The 15,481-nt window shown below is 50.7% G+C and overlaps 1 protein-coding gene across 3 annotated transcripts; it reads right to left on the bottom strand.

The window, feature by feature from the left end:
- Positions 1 to 7,259: 7,259 nt before the first annotated feature.
- On the bottom strand, positions 7,260 to 15,179 carry NFKBIZ (NFKB inhibitor zeta). Of its 3 annotated transcripts, none has more exons than XM_037378282.1 (12): positions 14,901 to 15,179; positions 14,592 to 14,728; positions 14,009 to 14,045; positions 13,791 to 13,894; positions 12,862 to 13,625; positions 12,316 to 12,421; positions 11,841 to 11,987; positions 11,457 to 11,520; positions 10,566 to 10,735; positions 9,806 to 9,916; positions 9,516 to 9,683; positions 7,260 to 8,837 (listed from the first exon to the last, which is right to left on the bottom strand). In XM_037378282.1, the coding sequence occupies exons 1-12, from the start codon at positions 15,130 to 15,132 to the stop codon at positions 8,784 to 8,786; spliced, it is 2,094 nt and encodes a 697-aa protein (XP_037234179.1). In that variant the 5' UTR covers positions 15,133 to 15,179; the 3' UTR covers positions 7,260 to 8,783. The 3 variants fall into 3 exon arrangements, with proteins under 3 accessions (XP_037234179.1, XP_037234178.1, XP_037234180.1); XM_037378281.1 differs by having other exon boundaries at positions 13,791 to 13,897; XM_037378283.1 differs by having other exon boundaries at positions 13,791 to 13,897; positions 14,962 to 15,035.
- Positions 15,180 to 15,481: the final 302 nt, after the last annotated feature.

Genomic DNA, 15,481 nt, shown 5'->3' on the forward strand with positions numbered 1-15,481 from the left:
AGCAAGAACCAGAGCCACCAGCACGACAACAAGGACAATGCCACAGCAGCGTATAAACTCTACCCACAGATAGAGAGCAGCTGATGGAGGCTCAGATGGAGATGCCGGGCCCCCTCCCTCTATTCAAATCCTCCCTAAATACTCATCTGTGACAGGAGGCCTTTGGGAAAGCATCGAGCCAGCGACCAGGGAAGACACATCTTTTCCAAGTAGAACCCCTGTTGCACTTGTCCCTGCACCTAGCGTCTAGACCAAGAGCTCTTTGGGGCTGAAGCAATCACAAGATCCCCACAGCACAGCGGGGGACAGGGTGGGGGTGGACACAGGGTTGGCAGGGGAGCAATTCCCAGGGACGGGAGCCATCAGTACAGCCAGGAAGGTGCCATTGTTGGGCTTGTGGAGCACAGCCAGCACAAGGAAGAGGCAAGAGGGCTTAACAGTTGCAGCCCCAGCTAACAGGGGTACAACCAGGAACCTCCCTGGAAAGCAAAGGACCTTCCCACAGGAGCAGGGACACAGGAGCCCAGGCATTAACTGGGAAGCAGGAGGAGCAGGTTGCCTTCCCCGCAGCTCTTGCTGCATCTTTCCAGCACCTTCCTAGAGAGCACATAGAGCTTGCTAGCCCTGTTCCTGGTGCTCCTACTCTGTCCAGCCCAGATGAACAGGAGACAATGGTCCTTGTCCCTGCAGCAAGGATACATCGCTCACTCATGCCCAAGGACCAAAGCCAGGCGGCCGGAGGTATGCACCCACCCCATCGCTCCCTGCAGCCGAGCACGACAATCCCAATCATGGGCTCAGGCCACTCAAAGAGCCCAGTGACCGAACGCCAGTGGTCAGGTTTGCTCCAGCATTCCCTCCCATCGGTTGTCCCTGGGCTGAGCCACAGCCCAGCCTGTGCTTAAAGCTGGGGACACAAGGCGTAGAAAGGGCTGCCATGAAATGAAGAGAAACACCTTGAGACACCAGTGCAGGGAGCGTGGGAAAGAAGCAAAAGACGTTCATGTTCATCAGCAGACAGATAAAACCACTACAATAATAAAATTTCATTATGACAGCTAAGGAAGAAGAAACAAAAATTCTTTTTGTTTACTGTGTCTATAATAAAGTACAAAGGTATCTGCCTTTGCACTACTGGTTGCACAGGCAGGTTCCAGCCCTGGGTGAGGACTAGAAGCTGCTTATGCACTGCAAGTCATGTTCCAGGTGGCAGATCAGCCCTTTGCAGCATGAACTCAGGGCTCCGTGCCACAAGGTTCACAGAAAACACCCTCCCTGGGGGGTCCTTCTGCTTACCGGAAACAGGGAGAGGGGGCTGCGAGATTTGCTAGCTCACACAGGCTGACAGATATATGAATTTATTGAGGGAGAAATGGGGGGAACATTAGGGTCGTCACCGATGGCCATGCTTTGTCTTTACTAGGCATGGGAGAGTCTGTTCCTTCTCAGGATAGAAACCCATTAGAAAGCTGACTTTTATTCCCCATGGAGCTTTGTTTCTAACTACAAGTTTTCGCTAGCGCATTCAATTTGCAAACCCAAGGGAATAGTATGGGAAAAGTTTCTATTTTTAACAAAAGAAAGTAAAAACTTCTGAAGTAATGAACAAGTCCTGGATAAAAAGATTAATCTTCTTGAAAGAGTTTTGTTGCTTTATGTACTCCTACACAATACATTTTACATACTTATATTTTGCATGCATATATACATACAATTCTCCTACAGAGTACAAAAATAAATTGATCCACATTATAAACTCACTCTACATATGCATGCTTTTTATTCACAGACATGTGTGAGAAAGTTTGAGAAAATGTAAAACCGTACCAGCCTGCAACTAGGGCCAGGGGCAAGGACTGAGCTGGATAACAACTGTGTGTTCCAGGCAGTAAAGCATCCTCTCCTATCTGCTTGCTTTTTGAAGACACTCTTTCCCGCTCCCCTTATAACTTTAAGAGAAGTCCGTCTGTCCTGAGCGCCAGAGCAGCTGACCCAACGGCACAGTTACCTCCTGGGCAGTCATCCATGTCCCGAGCTGAATCTTCCCACCCCCACGTCCGTAAGATGACTTTATTTTATACTGCTGCATCAGAGCATTCATGCCTTAAGCAGCGTTAAAAGCTCATACCAGCAAGACAAATATTTATTTCTCGGTTTGAGTCATCCCCCTTCTTTTGTAAGAAATCCATTAATAACTAAGCATGTTTTATGACCACCTTTTAAAAATGCCTTTACACAATTTCACCTCACTTAGAAAAGGCCTCCGTACAAAGTGCAAGGAGACTGGTGGTGTGGGTCTAGCTTGGGGCTCCCTGCAGCCACTGCCTTACTTTGCTCTATCGTATCCCTGCCTTGCCTGGCTCTGCTTTTTCTCTTCCTGTTCCAGCGGTCATGGCTCAGGAAGATGACATTTTTCAGGGAAGAGGAGTTTGCAGCTCATTTTTGAGGCTTTGTCCCATGGCTGATCCGAGCAGCCTGGAGATCCCAGCAGCGAGCGGGAGCAGCGCCGCAGGCAGGGTCTCTGAAGGGAGCAAGAGAGACACGGAGCAAACGTGAAGGACTTACAGAAGGATCGTGAACGCCCTGCAGACCAGCCACTGCTCACTGCACTGTTTGGCAGGTTTAGAAAGGGTGAGCAACTCTGGTAACTGCAAGCCCACCCTGCCCTTGGATGAAGCCCTTGGAGGCTCTTTGAGTACCTGCAGATGAGCTTCTTCCCAGCTCTCTGCCTCTGGTTTCTCACCTGGCTGATGGGATTGGTGATTATTACCAGCTTTGAAAGCCACCTGGAAATCTACTCATGAATACTGATAATAGCATGCAACTACCTGGATGGTTTTCCTCAAATTGCTGCTAACCCCCCTTCCCCGCAGAGCACGCAGGCTGCACTGCTGCCCCAGCTCCCACCCCGCACAGCACACCTGGCCACAGTGCCAGGGCAGGGTCGCAGGCAGCACCAGAAGCATCCCTTGAGACCTTTCCTTGCTGTGACCTCACACTTCCAATTCACCTTACAGAAACCCTGCTTTCATTGGCATCACTTACTGGGCTGTTTTCAGCACAGCGGGAGTCCTTGGGCAAGGACCTGTGGCCTGCCCGAGGAAAACAACAAGACGTACCCACTCGGCTCTGAGGGTGTATTTCATGGACATGACCAGCAGTGTTTAGGTAGTCCCAGTCCTTTTTTTACACCAAGCCTAAGTTTGAAGCTTACAGGGCAGCTCTAGGCCTTCCAGGAAAGGTCTCGGCAGCCACACGAGCAACAACTGACAGCCGTCCCAGGGAGCCACGGACCGAAATGATCAGACTTCTACCTCTCTCCCAGGTCAGGCCGCTGGAAAGAGCTCAGCACTGCTGAAGAGATCTGTTATTTGGGACCTAAAAGCCAACCAACACACAGCATTTGGTACCATGACCTACCACGGTACCAAACGGTACCTACCATCGTACCGAAAGGTCACGTACGTGCCCGAGACCACCTGAACAGAGCTACTAGCTTTTGTTAAACATAACGCAAAGCACCTCTGTGCTGAATCCACGGGAGGATGTTTCACTCGGGCTTTTCACAGCCTGACTCACAGCCCAGGCAAGGTTACAGGAGCGATGGGCAGCTTCTTTCAACTGTCTGCTCCCCCTCTTAAGGCTAACGCCCCACCTTAGTCACCCTTCCCTCCAGCTCCCTGACAAGCAGAGGGGGAGGGATAAACTTCACCAGAAACGAAGCGGAAACCCAGGGGCGAAGCGCAGGCTGGTTGGTGCAGCAGCCGCTTTCTCCCAACAGCCTAGACCATGCCTTCAGAGCAAAGAGCAAGGCTTACCAGGTAAAACACTTACTGAGTCAGCCTCAGTCACAAGGTCTGAAAACAAATACATGCTAAGCAAACACAGCCCAAGACACATCACCTTTCTCCAGCCAGCCCAAGACAGGTGCCTGAAGGAGAAACCAACCCCCACACCCGGCTGTAGGAAGAGCCCACCAGCGTCGTTAGTGCTGCCTTCAGGTTTTTTGCTTATGATGATCAGACCTAAAGCAATACTGTAAGGTTAGACACGGGTCCATCAGCCAACACAACAGTCAGGGAAATTCTGCCAGGAAATAGAGCTGCCTGTATGGGCTTTGTGCATGGATGAGCATTCCCAGATAGCAGGGCTGCCCATCAGGAACAACTTCATTTAGGGGCAGACATAGCAGCAGTCCACCCCTTGAGCAAACTAAACTTCTCTCCTCTCAGATTCGTTTTTCGTCTTCTAGAAAAAAATGTAGAGACCCTAAGGGAGGCTTCCTCTCACAACAGCAAAATGCTGGCAGGCAAGCCCGCACTGCCGGTGCGGCAGGATGCTGCTTAGAAGGTGCCCTGGAATCTGGGGGTGCCACTTGCCTTTCTAAACAGTGTCTGCACCAGCAATGCTGGTCCTCGTCCTAATCGTGAGAAGTGAAAGGTAGCACTGTCAGAGGCTGAATGACACTAAACCAGCCGGATGAGGCATCAGCTGTACAACCCTGCCAAGCCATCCATATTTCAGCCAGGACCACGCCCAAACGCTCCAGAAAGGTAACAGGTGACACTAGAAGAATTTGGTTTGAATACACTGAAAGATCAGGTCAATTTTTGGCAGATACTCTAGTTGCAGGAACCTGTTCTTTATCTTCCCGTGTTCAATGTACTTTAATCACCCTCACCTCTTCCCTTACACAGAGGAACATAGACATTTTTTAAAGAAAGGCAACCAGATAAGCAAACTGCCAGGCGAGAAGAACAAGCAGTTCACGTCGTACTTTTGCACTCACTTCTACCACACCCAGCCTCTCCAAGAATGCACTTCCTGGCTACGTTTTCATTTTCTGATAAAAATACAAAATGAGCAATGAATGTGGGAAATGTACTTTTTCCATCCCCAGGAGCAGAACTCATTTCTTGTAAATCGCGGATTGCCACCTTCCACAACTCCAACCAGATGAGTAGCCCACAAAAATCAAAAAGCAACCCTTTCCTGAGGTTTGGCTTACTTAGACAAACAAATCAGAAACATCCTGGGAACAAAGCTCCATGTGTTTTAACACCCTTACTCAGACCCAAGCCAGGCTCTGCTGCCTCTGTTCCAGCAGGAGAAAGAAATGGTGTGCCTGCCTCCACATCAGCAAAAGCTATCCGGCACTTGCCCAGCACCGTAAGTTTTCAAGTAAATGCTATTAGACTGCTAAATATTTAATGTCACTTGCCCTTCAGTAAAAAGGGACAGTTTCTAACTACTAGCTCTGTCAGATATGCTAGAACTTCCCAATGTCACAGCGGAGAAACATGAGTATTACACTCCGAGTAGGGATGCTTTCTTGTGAAATTGCTTACTGACCTCTTGAGTCAATGAAATTAGGGTCTAGACGGATTCATTAGCTTCAAACCCTTCAGTCTCCCCTTTGGGATTTTCTAACTTGGAGTGCCCCTTCCAGAAGGGCACAAGTGCTGCTGAGCCCCCCGCGCGGCTGGCTGAAGGGCTCCCACCCGCAGAACATCCCCATGCCCAGCACCACCGCACGCCTGCCTGCACGCTGCCGCCCTCTGAGCCGGAGCACCAGGCAGGCCAGCGGGCCACTCTCAAGGGCCACAGTAGCTCAGCAGCAGTTCTTTTTGCTGTGTGATCACCTCACAAGAAAAAAAAAAAAGGAAATGAAGGGGAAACAGCACTATCAGACTCCTCATACATAAAAAAACAACCCACACCCAAACCTAAGGCAGGGTGTCACCTGCAGCAAGAGGTGCAGATGACAGCATCTTCAGAGTCTAGTCCCAATTAGCCATTCATGTAAAGAGGTGGCACTTCATCTTTGCATACCCTAGCTAGAAACTCAACTCCATCTCCATCATTTCCCATTCTTATCTGCTAAACAACATAGACCTCCTCTCCCCGCCACCTTACCTCAGCCCCAAAAGCCATTTCTGAGACTTCCAGGAACGAGTCCTGCACAGGGCAGGAGCAAAGGATCCATGAGCCCTCCCCTGACGTACTCAACCACCTGCAGGATGATTTCCCCATTTTCTTCTCAAGAAAGGTGCAGCCACGCTCAGTGGAGACAGACTGAACCCATGAACCACTAAAAGCCCAACCACAATGATTTAAGGGTATAATCTGGTCCAGCATCAGGTCTACAGGAGCGCTCACCAGCAAGTCCCCAGGGGAGAGCCTGGAGCAGGGCAAGCCTGCCGTGCAGCCCTTCACCCTCCACACCGAGCACTGCGCACGGTGCATCGCATCAATCACTCTCCACGAAGAGGGCTTTTAGGTATGTTTGTGCAGGGAGGACCTGGCTGCAAATACCTTGTTTCTACCACGTTCTTCCACTATTGCAAGGAACCACACCCTGTTGTTTGTTGTGTACTTGGCACCTCCACTGACAGCCTCCAGCCCTCCTGCTGGAGGGGGCAGCGAGCATCATCCCGACCCACATTCTCCGGCCCGATGTGACTCCGCCAGCCTGCCATACCTGCTGCCCACCATTGCTCTTGCAGCTGCGCAGACCCGGGTTGCTCCATTGCTCTTTGCAAGGAAGCTCCTGCGCACCTCTTCAATCTGGAAACGCTTCCATCTGTGGGGACACCCTAACCACACACAGCAGCGAGGCAGAGGTGGGCAACAGGTTTATACAGCAGCATGGAAGCGCTTTCTTTTCTTTGGTTCCTCTCCTACAGGGTTCTAACACTGCATCCACTTTTCCCCGACTGCTGCTATGTTCCCAGCCCAGTACTCAGCAAGGATCATAAGGGACAGTCCTTCCTCCCACGAGGTCACGGCCAGCTCGGAGCCCACCTGCTCATCCGCCAAGCAAGGACAGTTTTCCCACAGGTACAACCCCACCTGCAGGCTTCCACCTGCACTCAGGTGACTGCTAGCCAAGCAGCAAGGATCAAGGACCAAGGCAAGGAGCAAACAGGGAAAACTATGGCACGGTCAGAACTGCGATCATTCCTTCAAGTGTACAGGGAGAAGCATCCAGGAACAACCCGCAATTTGGACAACCTGGTGAGTACTGGCTCTGCTTGGGGCACATCTAAACAAACCAACACCACCACAGCACAGTGCGTGACCCAGAACAGCCCAGCACCACCCTCAAACCAGATTAAGCACCGCACCAACAGCAGGCTGGGAAGACTTCACCCCTCACAAAGGGACCTTCACCAGTCTCACAGTACTGCCATGCCGAACCAGTTTTATCTCAAGCTTGATTCCATCATCACTTGTACCACAGACAGTAACCACCAACATTTAATTAGCATGTTTATTCAAACACAAGTTACATGAAACCCTTCAAGAAATGTATCACAACTAGGCCTCCACATATCATGTTTTTTCACTTAGCTTGTCTACAAGACATACTGTGACAAAACAGCACAATCAGACTAATTGAACAGTTATGGCAGAGAATTGCATGTGATGCAAAAACAGTTTAAGAGCAAAGACCACACACAGAACGTATTACTGGATTACAGCCCAGCATGGATCATTCAGAAAGCGACAGGAGGAAGAAATTTTCTCCAACAGGACACAAATATACTGCATCATTAGTATACATTTTGCATTAATACCCATAATTATTAAAAAATTGAAAAACATTAACTTCAAATATTACTTGGCTAGCCACTATACCTATAAGGTAAAGCCATAAATGAACTAACTCTTCTGAGGAGGTGGAAAAACACTAAAGTCTCTAGAATCAACTAGAGCCCAATTCAGCAAACTACTTACACATGTGCTTAGGTCCTACTGACGCTAGCGGGGCTTACACACATTTAAATACTAGAATCAACATGGAGATATTTCTAGCATGCATCAACAGTTAAGCACATGCTAAATACTTCCACTGAATCAGGATTATATTCTTTAAAGTACAAAGTTATATACACACACGCTACAGAAGTCATAATCTTTCCCCCTCGATCCACTGTCCCATCAAAAGAAAAAAAAAAAGATAAACCTTTACTGGGTATGTCAAAAACTGATACAGTCCCCTGAAGAAGCATGGCTTTTTGTGTTTTAGTAACAGCTCCAAAAGCACGCACAAACTGGTGCTAGGGACAACCTTAACTGTCCTTTCAGTCTTCCAAAACATCAGAATTTACCCTACATGCACCAGTGCAGTATTAAAATTCTATATGCAATTTGCAAGTTCAAGATCAAGTAACTTGTTTCTTCAGTTCATGCCACAGCCAACCGATTCAACCCAAGCGACCAACAGATTTGTAAGACCTATACAGCTGTACAACAATACCAGTGACTATACACAATCCTGCACAAGATACTGGAAGAAAGCTACAAAGTTACATAAATAAGTGTTCAACTTCAAAAATATTTAATTTCTTTTGCACTTAGTATTAAGTGTTTTTAAAAACACAAACAAAAAAACCCTCTGCAATGTTGATGCGCATCAGCCCTCTCAAGATTTCCTGCAGAACTGTCCTCCAGAAGTTATCCGTATGGCTGTTTAAACAAAATCAGTCTTGCTGTAGCTATGAAATCCAGGTATCCAGGCAAATGTTCCGTGTACTTGGGAATAAAACATTCCCGTTTGCTCAGAGGAATGATTGCTGGGTTTTGGGGTGGTGATTTTTTTGGGATTTTTTTTTTTTTTTACTCTCATATAACCCACTATACAATAGTGAACAAAATACTTTTGTTTCATAGAAACAACTAACATTTGCCCACGGCAGGCAAATGGTCTATTTACAGATACATTAGGACTGCCTGACTGACAGTGAGTGTGAGGTGCTGAACTCCAAGAAACACGGAGCCTAGAAAGGCGACACCCTCTGCTGAATCGCCTTCCCTTTTAGGATACGTCTTATCTGGAGAAGAGAAAGAGACACACACATCAGTATTCATCATCCTGAAGCAAGCGACAAGCTGACAGAAGAAACCCTAGACCCAGTTCTGCAGTCCTCATTTATCTGAGCCTGGATTCTGGGCTCAGTCACACCAGGATTGATCCAGTTTTGCAGCATTTGAACCAATGAAAGGCAACAGAATTACTCAGTTGCTTAAGTTATTTAGCTTCTGAGGTCCAGAGTCACTTTTTTCCATCATGAATTCCAACAGCTCCCAGGTAAAAGGGATTTTCTTCATTTGTTGTTTAGGCCTAACAACGAATTACACCATTACTAATTATGACAAGAGCAACAGAAGCATGATCTCAGGCCCATACAAAGATGAACAAGAGAAGGGATGCTATCTCCAGAATGTTAAAAGGTTACAAAGACAAAACCTGTCTTCACAGAAAAAAAAAAAAAAGGACTGAGTGGAAAAAATAAAAGCTATGAGCAAAACCTGTAATTTCAGGTCTTTGTATATTCTGCCCGATCCTGACACTAAAAACCAAAGTTCCCTGAATAAAATGGCATTTGCTAAATCTTTTCCTTAAAAAGCTGCAACTCAAAACCCCGAAGAAACTTCTGGAAAGGAATAAGGCTTTTGCATGGATGGGAACAGATGGGAGCAGAGGGGACCGTTGGGTGTTGGTTTTTTACCTGCTCTCCTACAAGGCCATCGGGAACCAGGTGAACCGGCTGCTCATTCTCCAGGTTTCTGGCACTGGGATCGGCTCCCTTGCGCATCAGCAGGCGCACCGCGTCCAGCTGGCTCACCCGGTACTGCAGGCTGGCAGCCACGTGGAGTGCCGTGTTGCCATTGTAAGCCTGGAGAAGACCAAGTAACTCCATGAGGGGAAGGCAGGGACATGGGTCCCAGGACACTGCGGTGCCACACGTGCGCACATCCCAGATTACATCTGCATTCCAGGGGAAAAAAATCAGCGTACCTTTGCGTTAATGAAAGAGAGGCAGTTGGGCAGCTCCAAAAAGAGACGAATGAGCTCTAGGTTTGCTTCTTCTGCTGCCAAATGCAAAGCTGAGCGACCGCTTTTGCGATCCTGTGGAAGAAAGGAAGGGTTAAGTCTTCCCTGCAGGTGCTTCACCTACCCAGGGTGAACACGCAGACAAATAAAACAGAAAGCAGAGTACCTGCACAGTGTTGCACACACACGCTTGCACAATTCACTAACAGTCTCCACATACATTGTAACATGAATTATCTAATGAACAGTGGGGACCAGACCTCATTTGGCAGTAAGCTCGCATAGTCAAGGTATCAAATGTTCTATTGAGTAATGGTCTGGCCCAGCACAGACCTAAACTGGACAGGTAAGCTCTTCTTAATTAAAATCAGCAGTTCCAGAACAAGGTATCATCAGCACTCTATTACTACAGATCCCTCAAAGCGCTCCAAACATATCCTTACTTTTAAGGCAGAACCAGCTGCAGCCAGCACAGAATCATTCTTAATCCAGAAATTAGACTGTTACCTCCCTTCTTTCCCCAGGGTTCATTTGCATTGATGATACCTTGCTCTGAATAAATGCAACATTCTCCTTCCACTTGGGTAAATTAGGCTGTGGTGAAGCTTTAAAATTAGTCTGCTTCCTTTGTAATAAAGTTGAAAAGGGGTGTGGGAGAAAGGGACACATTCTGCTTCCACGTTCTCTCTGGATCCGACACTTCAGATGAAGCCATTGTACTCACTTTTGCTTCAACAGAGGCTCCCATTTGTATCAGAGTCTTGATGGTTTCCACCAGGCTCTTGTTTCTCAGCAGAAGTTCCTGGACCTCAGGGGAGTGAGGTGGCTGACTGTTCTGCAGCTCGTGCAGCACAGCGTTATGGGCCAGAACAGCACAGTGCAACGCTGTCAAACCTTAATGTTAAAAAGGAAAAAAAAAAAAAAAAAGAGAGATAATCATTAATGAACAAACAGAATACAGATACTGGCCAGCTGCTTGTTTCAGAGGATGGGTAAAGGAGCTTCTGCCCCCACCGAGCCCAGGGACAATTCCTTGTTTGTTAGTCACAGCAGCTGCTCACCACCAGGAGTTCAGCAGCAGCCTCTGCCCCCACCGAGCCCAGGGACAATTCCTTGTTTGTTAGTCACAGCAGCTGCTCACCACCAGGAGTTCAGCAGCAGCCTGGTGCGAGTTCTCAGCTAGTAGATAATGAAAGAATCAATTTCTATCAATTCCTAACTTTTACCTCCCCCAAAACTTAGGTTAGGAAGAGCTGTTACATGGCAAAGAGGTTCAATTAAAACAGTTCTCTGGTGCCAGAGATCCTGGCTGCTGTGTGCACCCACGTACCGCTGGCACTCAAATGTTTTAAAAACAATAGCCAATTACTACCCACACTCTCTGTGCCAAACACAGCAATCGCATGTGGAGGAAGAGGTCCCGACAGGCACAGAATAACCATGCTTTAACTGACAGATATGCCAATTGTAATGTAATTTCAATTGTAATTGTAAATTTCAGCCTGGCAAAGATACACTCCATTTTATTGCATCTCAACCCAGGATAACATTCACATCAGCAGCTATAAAAATAACATCCGCTAACTCTGTAAATTATAAACTCTTAACTACTCACCATCGTAGTTTGTTGCCTCAAGGTCCACATACTGATTGCTTCCCATAGCTCCCTTTTGGATCGCCTACAAAAGTGGGAACAGGTTTGCATTTAGATCTTACCCAAACCACATGCTGCTTCAAGCCAAGTACAGTCGTAGTGCAGCAAAGCTGCAATAAGCAGTGGCATTTGGAACAGACTTTTTTTCCCCCCCCCAGTGAGAGCCTTTATGTGAGACTCAGTCTCACCATAAGCCATTACTGTTAAGGACCCCCAGAGACACTCACAAGGCTACACAGAGGGAACGATACAGGGAGGAGCAATGCTTTCGGAGTTCCCCAAGACAACCAGTACGAACTACTAGCATTAACGACCAGGGCAGAGCTCCACCTGCCCAGTTCTTACCTGAAGGACCTGGGCATGTCCCTTCTCAGCGCAAACATGCAACGGCGTTCTACCCCAGCAGTCTGTGGTGTTGACTTGAGCCCCCAAGCTAACCAAGTCCTGCACAATGAGATGTTGATTGGCAGCCACAGCAACCTGGAAAGCACTCTGCAAACATCGAGAAGAAAATCTGAACTGTTAGTCATCTGATCTCTAACAGGAAAGAGCAATGCCAACAAATAAAAAAGCCTAGCCACCTGGTATTATTGAAGCAGTGATTATGAATACCAGGAAGCCAGGACAAATGAAGCAGAGCACGTAGTCTTACCAGCTCAAAGTGATCCCAAGTAGTATTAATAGCTCAAGGTTAATATTAGTATGCAGGCTAAATCCCAGGGTTAATATTAAATGAGCACTTCACCAAGCCTTCCTCGAGGTCCAGACGTGCAGCAGCACTCGGGTGCACAAAGCAGGTGCACAGCTCTAAGACCCTCACCTGGCCATTGTGCTCCTTAATGTCCAGCATGTGCAGGGCTGCCATCTTCCTCGCAAGAACGTAGGAGAGCGCCCGGCGGCCCTGGGCAACGGCGATGTGAAGGAAGCTGCAGGGAAGAGGGGAAACCGGAGTTACCCCACCAGGTGACCCGCGGCTCGAGCAGCTGCGGAGACCCACACACAGGAGGGGTGCTGTATGCCAGCCCCAGTCCTGCTCCGCGTGGCAGATGAGAACACAGGCACCTGCTCCCCAGGGCAACACAGAGCATCTGAATTAGAACCTTTTTCTCCCCATCTACTAGACAAAAGCCTAACGATAAGTACCTGAAATTAAGACAATATCAACACCTTATCTACCAGAGTGCTGCAACCCACACATTGCAGCCCATCAGCAAGGCCACACATTTCACCTCGTTAGCAGAACTACCATGCTGGTGAAACAAACATGGCCCACAAGCTGCCTTCATTACATTTGGGTCCACCAAAACCCAGACAGAAACACTCCCCAACCGTTCACATCAGAAACACCATGACGAACAGCACTCACGTGTCACCATCCGAGTCTTTTGCGAGGAACTGGTCTTGAGAGATGTTTGCCAGTTTGTTTTCCTCCTGTTCCACTTGCCACTGAAAAAACGACTTGCCCAGCTGAGTCGTGCTTCTGGCGACGTTTTGGTCAGGTAGAGACACATTCAAAGCAGCCAAAGAGATGCTGCGCTCCAGACTACCACAGACATTACCAGAAAGCAAGCTGAAGCCTGGAGCATGGTGGGCGACCTCAGCCTGTGGGTGGGCACCGGCCAGTGGCTGGAGGGGAGCGGAGATGCCCTCTGAGCCCTCTGAGTCGTTCAAGAGGGAGGAGAAGCTCTGCGGCGGGCAGTACTGCAATTCATGGCTCTCAAAGGTGCTCTGCTGGTAGCCAGGAGACTGGTCACTGGTGGCAAACGGCCTGTACTCCAGTGAGGCGTCTGGGGGATAGCTCTGTGACAAGTCTGGGGTCTGGGAGGGAGGGAACTGGTAATGCTGCGGCGGCTCGAGCATCTGCTGGGAGGTGTGATCTTGGAACACTTGGTATTTCTGGGACGGCGAGAAAGCCTGCGTCCCCGGGCTGTCCTGGTACTGCTCGCCGGGAGAGCCATGACTGGAGACAGTGTGCAGCCAGCTGACCTGCACCGTGTTCAGAGACACGGGGCTCGACTCGTTCTTGATGTTTATAATGTTCTGAAGCAGATCGGAATTGCTCTCATGTTTTGCATCATTTTTATGAGTCTCCTCCACGTTATCCATAGAGGTTGGTGTCTGGGGTGGTGTCTGTCGAGGGGGGGTGGGGGGTGGGGAGGGGAGACAAAGCAAAAACAAAACAAGAAAAATCAAAACAAGCCCCAGAAAGTGTGAGGTATAATTGTATCTGGTAGCTTCTGATCACACAAAGCAAACTGCAAAATAAAGGCACAGGAAAAATTACTACAAGCATACCAGGAGGTGTGGGTGAACATTAGCTTGGCGCTTGAAAGAAGGTCCATCAGAAAGCAGCTCGGGAGCCTTCCTTTTGCCACTGTGACCGAGTATGCTCTTCAGCTCTGCTGAGAGGAAAATACAGCTGGAATACATCTGGCGCTAACCCTTACAGTTCACTTTCAAAATATTACTGCAAGGAATTTAAAAAATAAAAGGGGGGGGGAAGCATTTTTTACCTGTGTACTGCTCGTAGTTTGCCAGTCCTCCCTGTGCCTTTTGAGGAAAGCCCAGATTATCCCGTCATTATAGTGTCATTTCAGGAAAAAAACAACACAAAATGCAAAAGCACAGGGGAAGCAGCAGCAACTCGCTGCTGTAAACAGCCCACGTACCCGAGAACAGTTCCAGTACAGGACTGTCTAATGCAGATTTAGTTGCTTGCAATTAAGGTTAGAAAAATTGAAAGACTTTATGGAGTGAAATGCAAGGCGCTGTTTTTCTCGGGCTTTTCAAGCCGCTTTTACCCGGCTGCTCACCGCCCTCCCGCCCCCCCCCCTCCCCCCCCGCCCCGCAGCCCCCCGCCGGGATGCCCCCCCGGGAAGCTCAGAGTCCCCTCTCGGAACGCGCGTCCCCAGACAGAGCCAGACGCCCCGCGCCCCCGGGACACCGATTTTCCCCCCTTTCCCCCCATCCCCCGGCGGGGCCGGCCCTCGCCCCGCGGGAGCCGAGCGGGGACGCGGCGGGCCGGGCCACTGACGCGGGGGTCCCCGCGGCCCCGGGCTCCGCCCCAGCGCCCCCCCGGACGCCCCCCGCGGTCACCTTGCCGTCCTCGGCGGGCGGCGCGGGCAGCTGCCGGCAGCTCCTGAAGTGCAGCAGCAGCTCCTTCACCGAGTTCTTCACGCGTACGCCCTGGAAGGGGCCGCGGTGCTGCTTGCCCCCCGCCATGTGCGCCTCACCTGCGGGGACACGGCCGCCGACCGCTGTCACCCCCGCCGCTCCGGCGGGCGGAGCGGGACCGGGAGCGGGACGGGCGGGAGGGGGGGGGTCCCGCGGGGCTGGGGACACCCCGGCGCCGCCCCGCCGCCCCCGCCCGGCGCGGAGCCCCCGCGGCCCGCGGACACGCCGTACCTTGCAGCGCGGGGCGGGCGCCGGCCCGGGGGTCCCTCCGGCCGCCGCCGCGGCTGCTCACCGAGAGGTCCGAGTCGGAGCCCGGCGAGCCCGGGGCGGAGTGGGCCGGCGAGCAGCTGCCCTCGCTGGAGTGGGGCGAGGCCCCGTAGAAGTACGCGAGGTTGATGGGGCTGCTGAGCGCGCCGCCGTCGCCGCCATCGGGCGCCGCGTCCCGGCTGCTCTCCACGATCATGGCGGGGCGGCGGCGGGCGGCGGCGGGACCGGCCAGGGCTGGCGGGCGGCGGGCGGTGACTGGCGGCGGCGGCCGCGGCGGCGGCGCTTATACAGCCCCGCCCCCGCGGGGTCGGGCCCGCCGCGTGCACGGGGCGGGGCGGCGGGGCGGGGGCGGATGGGGACGGGGGTGGGGACGATGGGGATGATGGATGGGGTTGGGGATGGAGTGGGATGGGGACGATGGGGATGATGGGGATGGGGTTGGGGTGGGATGGGGGTGATGGGGATGGATGCCACCTCGCACCCCACCCTCCAAGATTGGCCCTGGAGGCCCCCGCAGCTTTTGCAGCCCCTGCTCGCAACACACA

This window comes from Falco rusticolus, chromosome 2, assembly GCF_015220075.1.
Source record: "Falco rusticolus isolate bFalRus1 chromosome 2, bFalRus1.pri, whole genome shotgun sequence".
Classification (NCBI taxonomy): Eukaryota; Metazoa; Chordata; class Aves; order Falconiformes; family Falconidae; genus Falco; species Falco rusticolus.

Coding starts and splice junctions, on each gene's coding strand:
- NFKBIZ (XM_037378281.1), bottom strand. CDS start 15,132: ATGATCGTGGAGAGCAGCCGGGACGCGGCGCCCGATGGCGGCGACGGC. Junction 11,988..12,315: donor TTAAGGAGCACAATGGCCAG/GTGAGGGTCTTA, acceptor CGATGTTTGCAG/AGTGCTTTCCAGGTTGCTGT. Junction 8,838..9,515: donor ATGGCCTTGTAGGAGAGCAG/GTAAAAAACCAA, acceptor TCTCTTCTCCAG/ATAAGACGTATCCTAAAAGG.